Source organism: Brassica oleracea, chromosome C9, assembly GCF_000695525.1.
Source record: "Brassica oleracea var. oleracea cultivar TO1000 chromosome C9, BOL, whole genome shotgun sequence".
Classification (NCBI taxonomy): domain Eukaryota; kingdom Viridiplantae; phylum Streptophyta; class Magnoliopsida; order Brassicales; family Brassicaceae; genus Brassica; species Brassica oleracea.
Window position 1 is genome coordinate 4,706,906 of NC_027756.1, and position 16,550 is coordinate 4,723,455.

Below are 16,550 nucleotides of genomic sequence, written 5' to 3' on the forward strand. Positions count from 1 at the left end.
GTGAGATTCTTATCGGAATATAAGAACCCGTCTTTTAATTTTTAACTAAAAAACCTAAGAACCGGCTCTTAAATAAGATATTTTGAAGGTTCTGGATCAAATTTACCTGACTATTAGTGGTGTTGTAATATTTAAATTTGTGTAATAGTTATGTCTTCATGTAATTTTTAAAATATTTTTTTGTTAAGTTTCTTTTGTATATTTTTGTTGTTTAAATTTAATTTTAAATATTTTAAATCTTATTTTAAAGTTTTATTAATTTTACGTGTAAAACTTAAATTTTGTAAACAAAATTTAAAATATTTATGAGATATAATTTTTATAAGGATGAAGAAAATAAACAAGAAAATATTTATATGAATCATGAATGTTACGTGTAATTATAGAGACCAAAATGCAAATAAAATATGAAACTTCAAATTTGAAGTTTTGAGTAGTGAAATTTCAAATATAGAGTTTCACTCTTAAGAACTTCAAATTTGAAGTTTTGAAGTTTTGAAGTTCTTTTTTAGAGAGCAAAAACTTTCATATTTGAAGTTATAGAGTGTCTTTTAGAGATGTTCTAAGTGGCTGAAAAGATGAAAGAAAGTTTTTTATGTGACTCGTAAATATTTAGCTGAATTCAGAGTAAATTTATTTTCAGAGTAAATATTTACTCTTATTGATACCGTACAATCACACTCTACGTTATCTGATAGTCGTCAAAACATTATCACAATTACAATATAATTAAAAAATTAAATGTAGTCATAATGTTTGAATAACTCTAGTAGGTGGACTCTTTATATTACCATTTAATGACATTTTGTCTCAGGGATTATGATTGATTTGAAAGGACAAAATCACAAAATGATAGTAGTAGGTTGTTGTATCTCCGTTCAGATACAAAATATTAAAATTTGCGTAAAGAATGATGTTCATTAGATTTTCAAAGTAAGAAGTTACTTTAAAGTTTAAACTAAAAATTTCCATTAGTGAAGTAAAAATTAGAAAACGAAATCAATATAGAAAGTTGAATTTTGTGTTAAAAAAGGTTGAATTTTGTGTGTGTAAAGTTATACAATATATCAATGATTCCTTTATATACATTATTATAAGAAGATTTGAGTAACCAGAAACTGTGAAAGACATTTGTTGTATATATGAGCCATAAAGTACAAAACACATTCATTAATAAATTAGATGGGTACACGTACACCCTTTGTGTTACGTTCTGAAAGATACAATTAAAAAGAAAAATAGATTATATCACCAAAAGGGGAAAAGAGTGTTGTAGAGCTAAAAGCTCTTAAAGACTCCAAAACCCTAATGCAATAATAAGCATACATATTATAGGTTAATACTTATAACTAATTAACTCTCATATTTAGAAATATCCCACTTGATTTAGTTCTAGCACATCGCTTCTTGTCCTTCTAACGACATGCCAACCATATTCTCATCAAATAACCATTTCTCAAACAAAGATAAAGATCCTTGCGATATCAAACCAGGGTCTTGCTCCATTGTTATCACCGGTTTGCTCTCTTGGTCATGGAAGAAGCTTGTCTTCTGAGTCAAATTCTGAGTTTCTTCCATGGAATTGAAGCTAAAGAAAGATTGTTCAAACCCTTCTCCGCCTTCTTCGGTAGCTGCTGAAACAAGTGGTCCGGTCTCTGAAACCGGTGATGATGAGGATGTTAGAGTTAATGTTTTTGGTGTGTCTTTCATGAAATCTTGAAGCAACCGAGCGATATTCTCAGCACTTGACGCATATACCCCTGATAGGCATTGAGTAGTAGTGGTGATTGTGGTTGTGGTAGAGGAAGAAGAAGAGAAGCTAGGGATGTTTTGTGGTATGATTGACAATGATGATGATGATGGAGAAAGTTTTGATGATGGTTTTTTGTCTAAAGATAAAGCCTCACATAGAGCTTGCTTTGCCATGTTGATATCTGTCTGAAGTCTTCTCTCCCATTGACCTTTGTTTGAGCTGTGATGTTGCTTTTGTGAAATAGTGTGTGATGAAGTGAAGCCATCATTATCTTCTTCACCAGATTCATTGATCTTCTTGAGTTTCTTCTTCAAGTGAGTGTTCCAATAGTTCTTTATATCATTGTCTGTCCTTTCTGGAAGGTATGATGCGATGGCTGCCCATCTATACACAGAGAATAACATATTTAGATCTATTATATACTCTGGAAAGGTAGTTTTTGGACAGATATGGATCATGTGCATGTATGTACCTGTTGCCTAAAAGGGCTTGAAGATGAACAATCATCTTTTCTTCATGCTCAGTGAAATTTCCACGCTTAATACCGGGTCGAAGATAATTAGTCCATCTTAATCTGCAGCTCTTGCTACATCTTCTCAGACCTAAAACACCAAGTTAACAAATATTTCAACTCAATAACTCAAGGAAAACGGATAAAATGGTAATTAGAGATGTGTGGACAAACGAGTCGATGAAATAACTTAGGCTATTTATGACACTCTTATTTAATTCATACCAACCAAGGCAGAGAATATATAAATTTAAACCTCTAAATAAATTTTAAAATGAAAAAAAACGTAAATTAAAAGTTCAACTAAACAAACAAACTAGTTTGTGATCAAGAAACTACAAAGACATCACAAACTACAAAGACAAACCTGTCTTAATAGGGACAGCTCTCCAGTTTCCAGGACCATGTTCTTGGATGTAAGAAACTAAGATGATGTCTTCCTCTGGTGTCCATGGCCCTTTCTTCACTCCAGTCTTTTCACAACAAGGTGGTCTTCCCATTTTTCCTTTCTATATGAAAATATATAGCTAGCTGAGGGCAAGAAATTCTCCCTTTTAGAGGGTTTTGATAAAGCTTATAGAACAAAATCTTAAACTTCGTGGTTTTCTTTTAGAAAGCTTTCAGAAGGTTTTGAAAGTTTTGAGGATTAAGACAAAGAAAGTCCAAGGGTTTGGTTTTGTCTGAAGAATTGCAGAGAGATGAAGGTTATATTTATAGAAAAGTGAGTAAGATAGATGAGAGAGAGAGAGAGAGAGAGAGAGAGAGAGAGAGAGACGAGTTAATTAGTAAGTAATTAATAATAAATTAATGGAAGAAAAGCAAAAATAATGAAGGGCCTGGCTTTGGCTTTGCTTTCAAAGAGTCAACATGGACAGCAAAATGCATTTACTCTCTTTCTCTCCAAAGTCAGCCTCCTGCTCCTATCCTCTATCTCTCTCCACACGGTTTCAAACAGAAATATTTGTTTTGCCGTGTACTTATGCAAAAAAAAAAACTAAATAAATGTAATATATTTGGACCGGTGCCTGAAACTCGAAACTCAAAAACTACATAAATTTTTGCTTCCACTTATGATTTGCATTTTTTATCATCTACAACTTTCGCATATACTCCAGATGGTCAAATGAACTATAACACGACAGGAACAAAAATACAAAACACTACTAGACATCATCTAAGTAATTTTTTTAAAAAATTGGATAAAAGTAATAAAGTATTAGTTATATGTTTTCTTAAGATTATATCAGAATTTATTATTGAACCTTAATAACCAAACTCAAACATTGACATACACAAAAAAACAGATCATGGCAACCTATAATAATCTCGACTGATTAATTAGTTACTTATGTTAACTGTGAAATACTTTTTCGATGAATATGAGCTAGTTATTTTTGTTAGCCACTGAGTTCTAAATCTCTTCTAGGCGTATATTTATATCATACATACATGATACGGTTTGTGACGGATTGCTCGGACCTAGTGGACATGACTACAAACCCGGTGCGTTGGCCAACATTCGCGACAGAGATCGAGGTGTTCCAGAGATTACAAGAGGATTCCGAGGATGTGAGCGTGTTTCATTTTTTTTGAAGTAGGAATGGTCGAACGGATGCGTTAGCAAAAGAAGCAAGGATCAGAGGCTTTATTTTTTTCCATATAGATCAGACCCGGCCAGACGAAGATGCGCCTAGGAAAATTGGTTCGTCTGACCACTTGATCTAGCGTAGATGGGCAGCTGAGAAAACAAAAAATCAACGTATGTAGATTTAGAAAATTCTAAATGTTCATGTATGTATGTATGTGTCTGTGTATATGAATATATCTCAGTTTGTACATTCAGAACCGTGTGGTGCTGATAAATGCTTGATGTATGAGATAAAGGAGGTGGCACCGAAAGAAGACAAAATAAATCAGAGAAAAAGTCTAATATTTCGTTATTGCTTGTAATTTCATTATTGATCAGATAAATATAAATAGCTTATAATAGAGGGTGGGCTTCTTTTGTTACCAAAATTTAAGTTAATAAATAGATTTCTGAATTTCCAATGCTGAAACTAGATCTGGTTTGCCGTGGCAGTAATTTCTGGTTCAGATATGTGGTTACAATTATGCGTATCATTTCGGTTACTGGCGTATTGAGATTCCGAAGCTCTTACGGATTCAATTCTGGTCCTATCCTATATCTCTTTGGTTTTGTCGGATATGGATGAACGATTATGGATTAGGTTTAAACCTTGGTTCTTGCTTTAATAAATGTGGAGAGTTTCTGCTTTGGTTCGTGACAAGAATGTTATTTCTGGTTCTCATATGAAGATCCAAATGATTTTAGTTGTGTTACGATGTGACTGGAGCCAATGGAAGTACCATATTATGGTTGTGCGAGCTTTGAGGTCTATGCCAAAATGGTTATGTGGATAGGAAATCATTTCAAGTCTACAAACAAGAATTCTCGACTTGTTTTTATCCGTAATTTGAAGACTGGCACATTTTTTCTCAGCTTATGTTTTAGTAATCCATCATTTCTATTTTTTCATATCTATGTAGTTTTATATGAATTGTATTTTTCTCCGACTTATGGTTCCGGAAAAATGTGTTCCTTTCCGGCTTATATAAAAAAATTTATATTTTCAATATAATCCAACATATGACAAAAAGATTAATATATTGAAATTACATTTCTAATATTTTGGTGTGAAGTATTTAATTTAGAAGGAAATATAGTTTTTGATATAAAACTTTTTTTAATGTGATACTGCACAAGAGGAAATAGGAAAAAGGAAAGTTTGTTTGTTTCTCTACCTGATACAATTATAATTTTTGAAATTTACAATTGAGATAATGAAAAGGTGCTACCCAAAGTGTTTTAACATTAAACTAAGATTTGCATGACGAGTTGTACATCTTGTAACCAGCATAAAAGAGGGCATATATTTTTTTTGTCAGCAATATAAATATAATAACGTAGATTCTGTAAATCAAACAGGTAGTTCTGTATTCATATGGACAACAAAACGATTGTTTCCTTGCAATACGTGCAAGAATGTCGCTGTTTAATTCTGCGTACGTAGTATATGAATGAGCTCTGAGTTGTTGAAACTTATCTTCAAGTCTTTTATGTCTTCTAAATAACTTGCAAAGACTAACCATTATTCTAGTTCCGAAGCCATCATCACCAACTGAGAAAAATATGTTGTAAAGTAACAGTAAACTGTTTTAGATTCCTCGTAAAAAAGGGTGCATATACGTGTATATATATATATATACATTTAATTAATTTAAATATTTTTTAAAAAATATTCAATGTTTTCCAATTTTTAGCAACTTACACCACGCAGCCCTCATTAAATGTCACCTCCTTTTTGTGAATAGATCCACTGAATTGTCGACGCCTCTAAAGTCCATAACTTATGGGGGTAATATATATATATGGTTTTTTTGTTAGTATAAGATGTGTGTAAATTCTCATTAAAAAGATATTGGAAATTCTCACTAGGAAATATATTGGCTAATTCATTAGAAAATAAATTACTGGAGCAAAGGCAAAACTAAGTAAATATTTTGATAAATCCAAATATCTACAAGAAACAAGGGGAATGTTGGAGCACGTCGTGGCTGCGTGCATTGAGCTTCTAAAATTATTATTTCTTCCGACGTGCATTGAGCTTCTAAAATGAATAGAAAACTATATTCACATATATATATATGATATGTATGCACTTTAGTACTAAGCTATGAAGTTATGATTCCACAAAAATAAAGAAAAGCAATTTGGTTGAAAAATTCCATAAATACCACGTTCTTTGGGATGCAACGCCCATACCTTTTAATTTACTCATCTTCGGGGTTCACATATTAAGTTTACTTTGACTATATGCCACATAGATGCCTACTTATATACTACTTTATTCATCAATATTAATTATTTGTAGAGCTGTATTAACTATAGATGCATATGTTATCGAATATCTTTTACATGTAGTAACAATTAATAAACTAGTTGAAATTGTAAGATTTTTTTTGTATTGCTAACTGAAATTATTTGAATTCCCGTTAAAATAAACAATTTTCTAAGTTACGGCCACACAACCTAATTTACACACGATCAAGGACATAACATTACGTTTTCGTTGTAAATAAAACTAAAGTTAATAAAAAGATAATTTATTACCGATGAAAAGGTGCATTATGAACTTTTGAGACAATCAATATAAGGAAAAACAGTACTGACTACTGTATAGTATAACGGATACAAAGGAATAAATTAATTTAAGAATACAACTAATGCAAGTATGAGCACATATAGTGCAATCACATTGCAGAAAAAAGACACCGAGATAAAAGTCTGAATATGAATGAAGACAAATAGATGACTAAAATGAGTCTACATACAATATGTGAAGGAGATATGCAACCATCGTATCTCAACCCAGTCCATGGAAGCTTAATTACAAAGAGGATCTGAGTCTTTGGTGTACAACTTAAACCACATAGCGCTAAGAACATATATTTTCTACTCGAAGTCAATTTTTTGTTTAGTTTTTTTTTCTGTAAATTGATGCAGTATAAAATACTTTTTGGTATGAATTTAATTTAAAATTCATCTAAAACAGTATCGAAAAAAATGAGAAAGCTATATTTGCAGTAATATTATTATATATCAGCCCATAACTTTTTTTTAATCAGCCCATAACTTAATTTATAATAAACTAGTCGACCAACGGTAATACGTTAGTCACTTCATCTTCGAGCATGAAAACTTTTTTTTTCGAGCTTGAAATTTGTGTTGATAGTTGTTTGTTTTATCTACAATCAGTTTGTAAGTTCCTGCGATGTTTCCTATAGTTTCCAGAAGATTAATATGGGTAAACAAGTCAACGACTAGGGTCGTCTTTTGGATGCAGACAAACTTTAGATCGTATCTTATTTAATACGCTGTTCTAGCTAAATAATTTGGTAGGTTACCTTAGGGTTTAAAATATAACTTAGGGTTTAAATTAACCCAAAATTTAAGGGTTGAATGTGACTGTAACTACACGTGCCAGCATCCAAAGAGAAATATCAGGAAAGTTTCATTTAAAAGTGAACAATAACATAGAGTATTGGAACCATATCGTATAATTAACGGTGATTGATAATTTGATTTAGTAAAAATCATAGGTCTTCAATAGTGTATATATATATCCGAGGCATTAATTTTAAGAATTAGTAAGTATAAAGGATTGAGAAATATGTTATTATGTTTATATAATAAGTTAATAACTAATCAGAATGTCACAAGAATATTTTTACTTTAGCAAAAATAATGCTTCTACATACCACCGCCTATTTTGAGAGCTAGAGAACTTTTTCTAGTCGTAATTAATTACATAACCATAATTATTTTGGACCGGTTCAAAGTGTAAGACATACACAAATCTAAGAAAGTATTAAACTTTCAATCCAACTTGTATCCTCTGATTTTTAAACGGCATCGATATCCTGTTTTAAGATTGCATAAGTCAAAATCATTAATAGCTTGGTATTTTTGGCAATTTTGAAATGCAAATAGAATGTTTTTATGAATATAAATAAATAATATATTTAACTTAATTTATGTTACGTAAAATTTTATGTTACGTTAAATTGTATGTTACATAGCTTACGATACCTCATTGAATAATTATTAGTAAGACTTTTTGTAGAACTTTTAGTAAAAAGATTTTTGTGCATGTTTGATAACAAAAAATTGTTGTGTGTGTATATATATGACTACGAATCTCAATACACATGGGTTTCCAATTTTAAGAACAAACTCAACGAATCGTATATAATCTGATCTACTAAATCTATTAATCAACCCAAACATTTTGACTTAACATGTCTGGACTGTCTTCTAAAGTATATGTTGTCCGCTAAGTTACAAAAAAAAAAAAAAGTCTATGTTGTCCGTTTCCTTAGGGTATTAGAAACCATCATTTTCAGAGTTTCGATGTCGGCTTGTGAAGATCGACCACGTACGTCGTCAATTGCATGTTGTCCATTTATATATTTTTAAACAAAAACATAATATTATAGGTATGAACGAATTGTAAGGAAGAATCTATGCAATGATCCAGACTAGGATAGATTTTGAGTTAGTTTTCAAATATACGGATACGGTAAAGTATTAATAACCCATCTATTCTCTATAAGAAACTAGAAATTAACTCATAGGTGAGAATTTTATAGTTCTTTGGGTACTTAATTAAAATGAGAGAATTGTCTTTTTTTTTTTTGTTTTATTTTTCTTATGGGAAAAGACTGTTGCTGTATATATCATTTGAATGATCATAGTCCAATTTAGCGAGAAAAAGAACCAAGCCACCTCACATTCATACATTGATCATAGCCTTCTGAAATGACACACCAGTTAATATTTACACTTCTTACAGCCCTTGCAATCCCCGTCAAATAGATTAACCAGTTTTACCAGAAATATAGTAAGAGCATCTTTATCCTAGAGATTCACTAAGGGTTGCTTAATTTATTTTTAATTGTATTTAAGGAGAAAAGTTGGTTAATAGATTTTGTTAAGAAACTTGAGATTTTATGTCCTTCATTGCAAGACTCTTATTTTAGGTTGCTTAATTATAAAATATTATTAAAAAAAAATTATTAAAATTTTTAATTAAATTTTCTAATAACTTTATTAAATAAAACATAATAAAAAAAACATTTTAAACATAGATTTTTAAATTAAAACATGAAAACAAAGATTAGTAAAATAAAGGAGAATTGTTTGAAAGAAGCATCCGAGTTCAGTTGTTGTCTTCATTACGTTCAAATTTTTGCCATATGTGTTCAACCAAATCATGTTTGAGTTGCTGATGCGTTTGTCTATCACGAATTTTTCTTCGAACACCCATCATATTTGCGATATTGGAAGGCATATCTGTAGAAAATGTGAGGTCGACATGTGAACTTCCATTGTCTTCTCCTTACTGGAACTCTGAAAGATCAAATTGAGTGTATCTATCTCGTTCGTCTTCTACTATCATATTATGGAGTATGATACATGCTCTCATAATTTTTTCAATTTTGACTTTATCCCAAAATATCACTGAATTTTTAACAATTGCAAAGCGAGCTTGCAAGACTCCAAAAGCACGCTCGACATCTTTTCGGACAGCTTCTTGACGTTGAGCAAATAAAACTGCTTTCGGCCCTTGTGACATAGGAATAGATAGGATAAAAGTTGCCCATTTCGGATAAATACCATCGGTGAGATAGTAAGCCATATGGTACACATTTCCATTGACTAGAAAAAGTGACATTTTGAGCTTGACCGTTTATAATGTCATCAAAAACAGGTGAACGATCAAGAACATTGATATCATTTAATGTACTTGGAGGTCCAAAAAACGCATGCCATATTCAGAGATCGTATGAAGCAATCGCCTCTAAAACGATTGTTGGTTTACCCGAACCACGACAATATTGCCCTTTCCAAGCGGTAGGACAATTCTTCTACTTCCAATGCATACAATCGATGCTTCCTATCATCCCGGGAAATCCACGATACTCTCCAACATCAAGTAGACATTGAAGATCAGACGGAGTTGGTCTTCTTAAGTACTCATCGCCGAACAAAGATATTATTCCTTCCATAAAATTTTCGACACATAAACGAGCTGTTGTTTCACCGAGCCAGAGGTATTCGTCGACCATATCAGCCGCAGAACCATACGCCAAGACACGAATGGCTGCGGTACACTTTTGAAGGGGAGAGAGATTAATCATTCCGAGACCATCTAGCTTTTCCCGAAAGTATTCAACTTCGTTGGAGAGTCGATCGACAATGCGCATGAAGAATGACTTGTTCATTCTAAAACGTCGTCGAAAGAAATTTTCAGGATACGTTGGAGTATCACTGAAATAATCATTCCGTAAACGAATATGCCATTCCTCACGATTTCTTTCGATATAAGCTCGTTTTTTTCTTTTTTTTCTACGTTCTTCTTTCTCGGCATACTTAATGGATAAATTCTCAAATGTTTGATCAAATTTTTGATCAAAAAATTGATCAAATATTTCATCATCTGATCCATCAAAGGTATTTTGAGAAGAAGATGCCATATGTGATGAAAAGCGTTTGATCAAAAAAAAATTTGGTTTGTGAGAACGAGAGATTAGATAATTGGTGAATGCCCGATAGAATAAAGAAATGAGAATGATGTTTGTGAAAACGAGAGATTAGATAATTGGTGACTTTATATAAAAAATGAGAGCTGATGTTTCTTGTGAGAAGGAGCGATATGATCGTTTGGTGAATTTGTTTTGTTAGAATGAGAGCTGATGCTTGGTGACTTTATATAAACACAAAGCCAAAGCAGGCTAACCAATCCGTGACTCTAAATACAATTGTGACACAACACATGACTCCAACTAAAAAAAGAGACAATGACTTCAAAGCAAACATGTGACACTAGACAACAAAACACCACGACAGCCGTGACACAAGATAACAACACAACCATGACACTGAGCTGAAACACAACCGTGACACAAGACAACAACACAACCATTCCGTGAAGACAACTAGCAAGACATGACTCCAAGAGCTCCAAATATCTCCAACCTGCGTAATCATAGAAAACATTAAACGTTAGCATCAACTTTGAACATTAACGCTAGAACAAGAACATTAGCTAGAACACTAGACAAACGCTTGAACAAGAACAAGAACATTAACTAGAACACTAGACAAACGCTTGAACAAGAACATTAACTAGAACAAGAACAAGAACATTAACTAGAACAAGAACAAGAACCAATTTGACCAACTTAAACAGAAACACTTCGAGCAACTAAAACATAAACAATTTCTCACACTTAAACTAATTAGACAATAACTTGGTAATGAGTTTTTTCTTCAACTCTTCTTCATACTCAGCAAGTTCTCTTTTAGCTATTAGGCTATCTAGAAGCCTCATCTTGGTGAGCCTTTCTTTGGCTGCCAAACCCTCTCTCTTTATCCTCCACATGCTATGAAACTCCTCCAAGTCCTTCTCCTCTATCATCGTCCTCTTACCACGAGCTTTGGCTGCCTTCACACCCATGGGACGTTTGGTGACTTGATCCTCTTCACCAGTTTCGGTTCCAATTGCTTGAGAGCTTCCCATATGTGAACCGTCCTCACACTTTCTCCTTTTACAATTTCCATCCTTTTTAGCCGTCGCAACATCGCACCACTTCTGATCATTTCGAAGCTCCTTCCAAGCATGTTCAAGGGTGAACTTCTTGTTATGGTTGTTGAAGAAGATCTCATGTGCAGCTTTGAGAACATCATTCTCATTTTGTCCACTAGTTTTCTCTCTCGTTGCAGCTTCATAAGCTCCACAAAACTTACACACTAAGTCATTGATCTTCTGCCAACGATGATTACACTGAGCTGCCTCCCTTTTCTCACAGCCAGCCAGCTTTGGACTAGCCGAGAAGTACGCTGCAATCCTAGTCCAGAAAGCAGCTGACTTTTTCTCATTCCCTACTAATGGGTCTTTGCTCGTGTTCAACCACGAGCTTATGAGCACAAGGTCATCAGCTGGCGTCCAAGCCCTCCGTTCTTTCCCTTTTGCAGGCGTGTCTTGCAATGAAGGTATTTCTACACAATCCGGTACATTACCAAACACTACATTTTGCTGACTACAAAGTAGATCAACAAACTTTGAATTGTCCCGAAAAGGATTAAAATCCATTACCGAAATTCAATGAAAAGAGAAAAAAGATATGAATCTTTTTAAGTTGGAAGAAGAAGGAGAGGAGAAGTAAACATGTTTATTACTTCACAAAGAGTTCAACACATTTATTTGTAGATGCAGTGATCAAGGCATTCAACACAACCTACCAACTCGACTATCATGCATTAAAAACAAAGCTGGAAAGACATTCATTACTTCACCAGTGTAATTAACGATAAAGCTCAAAACGCAAACAACAAACAAACTCGACTTGACATTTACCTATTACATTCCTTACTTGGCATATTTCTATCACATTCTATCAAACCAGAACTTGAATTTATTACCCAACACACAACCATAATGTACCACTAAATATACCATTAATCACCCTCGATTCAATTCACACAACCACAATCTACCACTAAATTAATATATCATTTCAGAGGAGATCGACGAGATAAACTAACCTCAATTGCATTGAAACCCTTTGTCCGGTGAGTCTTCCTCATGTCACTTTGCTTTCATTGTCTGCCCACACAAAACATGATAAATTAAAGAGAATCAACACACATTAACAAGACAAAAAAGACACGAATAGCTAAACTATAACTATATTCAGAAGAACAGACATTTCCTAGCAAAATTGAATTCATAACCTTTTAATTTTTTATTAGGTGATCTAAAAATGTTATCCACTATGTCAACTTTTTGTTGTATGTAATGCCCTTTCCGAAAGAAAAAAAACTTGGTTTCCGAATAAGAACATTTTTAAAAAAATTCGTCACTAAAAGCATTCCTAATGGAGATTTCTAATTTAGGGATTCTAAAATACATATATGTATATATATATATACATTATTATGTGTATGTAATTGCGAGGTTCTAAACTTTATGGAAAATCCAATCCAAAATATTTTTGTGGAGTATTTTGGATTACATTTTTCGTAAAGTTTAGAACTTCGGAATTACATGCATATATATATATATATATATATATATATATATGTGTGTTTAGAACTCTTAAGCTAAAACTTCCCATCAGGGATGCTCTAAAGCTTTTCCAACGTTCGTATACGAACACCTAAACATTCTTAAAACTTCGAAACCATTCCACCACTCATTGCACACCGAGCGATTGACATTTTACAATCCTCTTTGACTGCACTACCCACTAATCTATTGACGTGGAAGCATGCACACATGTACGGTACAGATCAGAACACCTTGCCTTCTCCAGATATGGAAAGCGAGGATTTTGGACAGGACATGCTTCGCACATTACGACAGAACAAATTACTCAAAGGTGTTAGGTATGTTATGGGCCCACCTTAAAAGCAATATTTTATCGTATTGCTACTCTGTGGTCCCCATTTCTAATTAGTCTCTGCCACATGTCGATGGTAGAACGAATATCACAACAATGATTTCAAAGGTAAGAAATCTTTTTTTTTTTTTTTTTTTTTTTTTTTTTTGATTAACCTGGAGGGATCTCAACCCCAGGGGACTAACCCCTCGGCGCGAGGCAGCCCATTTGTTACTATAGGAATTAGATACCCAATTGCCTGGCCAAACATTTGGGCATATCTGAAGAGGAGGATCGAACCCACGGCCCTTAGGACCAACGAATTCGCCTCACGCCACTCGACCACAAGCGCTTGGTTGAAAGGTAAGAAATCTTCCAATTCGAATTCGCTCAATACTACAATGGGCTGTGTATTATTTAATTGTATTTTAACATTTAGTTTGATAATACATGTCGATTGAGTCATTTTATAATTATTATGAAGAGGCATTTTGTACGGGACCATACGCTCTTGAATCTTGATATGTATCATACGTGATAGAATTTTGAACGTGGCATGATATTAGAGGGGGTTCATAGTTGGCTATATTTGCAGTTACGAGCTTGATGATTGTAAGTCAACTATCATTTGAATTTGTTCACATTATGGAGATAGAGATAGTAAAAAATTCATATTTATATTATACACGTAAAAACTCGTTAGGGTTTTACTACTTATAAAGTGAGTTGACGTACTTTGAGTAGCCTATGGTTATAGCGAATATGTTTCGAGGTAGACTGCTTATATACCCACTTTACACATATGATGATAATTTTGGCTCAGTAATAATAGATCAAGTATCTCTTTTATACTTTCTAGAAAAAGAAAAGTGGATATAAATAACTACTACTATATTCAAACGTTCTATTTAGTAATTACGAGTTGATATAATCATTAAATATTATTTACAGTGACTAATCTTACTCTCTATATATATACATATATTTATTCTCATTTCATAAAATATTAACACATACTAAAAATGATCAAAGTATATACACATTAGTAAATACCATGTATAGTATTAATCTAACACATCATAAAGTATGATTTTAAAATTTTTAATACATATTATAAAAATCATCAAACATATCCTTTTAATTCATGTCATTTTAAGAGCTGCACCATTAAAAATAAAATTATTATTATATTATATCTCTTTTGAAATATTTAATATAATTTTACATGTAAATATATCATCGAAATCATATCTTAAAATGTAAGATCAAATTATCAAAACTAGTTTAAAGTTGGGAGAATTCTACTTTTACCAAAAATTTAATATCATTTTTTCAAATTTATTTCTAAAAATGACTACTTTATAAATATCCTAAATTTGTGATTAAAAATATTAAACTAACACTCCTAAATCATTTATAAATGTTTAAGAATTATTTATTGAAGTTTATAAACTCAATCTCACCTCATAAATACTAAACTCTAAACAATAATCACTAAACTTTAAACCCAAATGTTATGATATTTTTGAAAATTGGTATCCAGTTAATGGCATTTAAAGTCATTTCTCTTAGAGTTGAATAATATCTATTAATAAATATGTATCAGTTTGTTCACTGTAAATTAGTTTAGAGTTGAAAAAATATAAAACTTAACATAGTATCAATATTCAATTACACACTGTCTAAGTGGATACAAAAATCGGTATCTCTTACAAAATAGTTCCATCTGCCGAGTCCAAAACTAGTTCTATCCAGGGCGGACACAAGTAAGGGAAGGGTGTGGCATGAGTCCCATCCTAATTTTTCTTTCGGAGTTGTTTTTTGGTATAAAATTTGTTAAATATCTTTAATTTAAAATTTAAGAAAATTTGTACTCTCTACCCACCAAATTTAAGAAAATTAACTCCATACCCTATTTTCCCTCCTCCCCCCCCCCATCATAAAATTTCTCTCCCTTCTAAAGGTATTCCACTTCTTTTAGGGTATTCACCTAATTTCTCCTTAATTTAATTTGTTATTGCACTGTGGAGCTTTTGCTTAGAAAAATTCTTTCGAATACTTCTTTGTAAGTTTTTGTCACAAAATAACATTCAAAAAAAAATGACTAAAATTGTCTCTTTTTATTTTAAATTTTTTAATATTTATTTTGTATTTTTTTTCAGATTTGAAACCATATTCCCAAATTTTACCTATTAATTCTAAATTCTAAGTCTAGATTAGTTAGTTCTAGGGTAAACATGTATTTTTATCCTTTAATAAAACTTATTTTGGTCATATTTTTTTCATTGATAGCTATTTTTGTGAAAATAAACTAAAAATGACTATACAAGAGAATTTTTTTTTTACTTTAGATATACTTATACTAACTATTTATAACATTTTGTGTCCCATATTTTCTGAACTTCTAGGTCCGCCCCTGGTTCTATAAATCCATATCCAGAATACAAACAAGTAGATATAAGATTCGTCTCAAATCATATATTGATAATAATGTCTTACATTGAAAAGAAAAACAAAGAAATATCAGACTTTGGGTTGATCTTCAAACAACTAGCAAATGTACAAAATTTATTGAGCTGAATTCAAAAATTGCAAAAGAGTAACTACACGCACTTTCATTCTTTTTGCTATGAAATACTTTTCTTGTATGTACACCTATAGCAATAAAACAAAAAGTTTGTCATGATAGTTAGGAGAAGTACGTTTATTGGCTTATTCTCAATCAGGATGGTCGGACTTAATATGGTAGCTACATTCGGTAAGATGTGATCCACCAATTATCAACACATAATAGTGGGACCATGGTATAGCTACAGTATAATCATAGCAAAACTTCGTACTCGTTTTTTTAAACTTATATTATGTGCCTACTTCATAGAGATCCATAACTCTGATCGATAATTCCAATGTCTTTTATTTCTCTTGCATTCTTTGTCAGTCTCTTCTAATTTTGTTCGATATGACTAAAGTTTACAAGGGATCTAGCTCGTAAGCAAATGGTCGACGCTTAGATTTTTCTCCCACCGACAAAAAGTATTAGGGAAAAAAATGACTCTTGCTCATTTGTATGATGAGCTGAAAGGACTGTAAACAACCATGTGCATGGTAATATTCCCATAATTTTAGACCGTATATAGCTACAGCTATGATTCTTGCTCATTTGTCGTCATAGATTGGATTTGATTCATGATGATAGACCGTATATAGCTATGAATGTGATTGAATAACACAAATAGCGTTAATATTATAGCTGAAAAACATTTACTCCACTTTCAGCTAAAA

At 32.2% G+C, this 16,550-nt stretch overlaps 2 protein-coding genes across 2 annotated transcripts; both read right to left on the reverse strand.

Annotated features, from left to right (window-relative positions):
• Nucleotides 1-1,153: 1,153 nt before the first annotated feature.
• On the reverse strand, nucleotides 1,154-2,983 carry LOC106313574 (myb-related protein 306-like). The gene is made up of 3 exons (XM_013751423.1): nucleotides 2,632-2,983; nucleotides 2,226-2,355; nucleotides 1,154-2,137 (listed from the first exon to the last, which is right to left on the reverse strand). Exons 1-3 carry the CDS (start codon nucleotides 2,762-2,764, stop codon nucleotides 1,393-1,395), a joined length of 1,008 nt encoding a protein of 335 aa, XP_013606877.1. The 5' UTR covers nucleotides 2,765-2,983; the 3' UTR covers nucleotides 1,154-1,392.
• A 7,840-nt stretch (nucleotides 2,984-10,823) lies between these two features.
• LOC106314157 (glutathione S-transferase T3-like) lies at nucleotides 10,824-11,980 on the reverse strand. Its single transcript, XM_013752088.1, has 2 exons — nucleotides 11,139-11,980; nucleotides 10,824-10,863 (listed from the first exon to the last, which is right to left on the reverse strand). The coding sequence occupies exons 1-2, from the start codon at nucleotides 11,978-11,980 to the stop codon at nucleotides 10,824-10,826; spliced, it is 882 nt and encodes a 293-aa protein (XP_013607542.1).
• Between the last annotated feature and the right edge of the window lie 4,570 nt (nucleotides 11,981-16,550).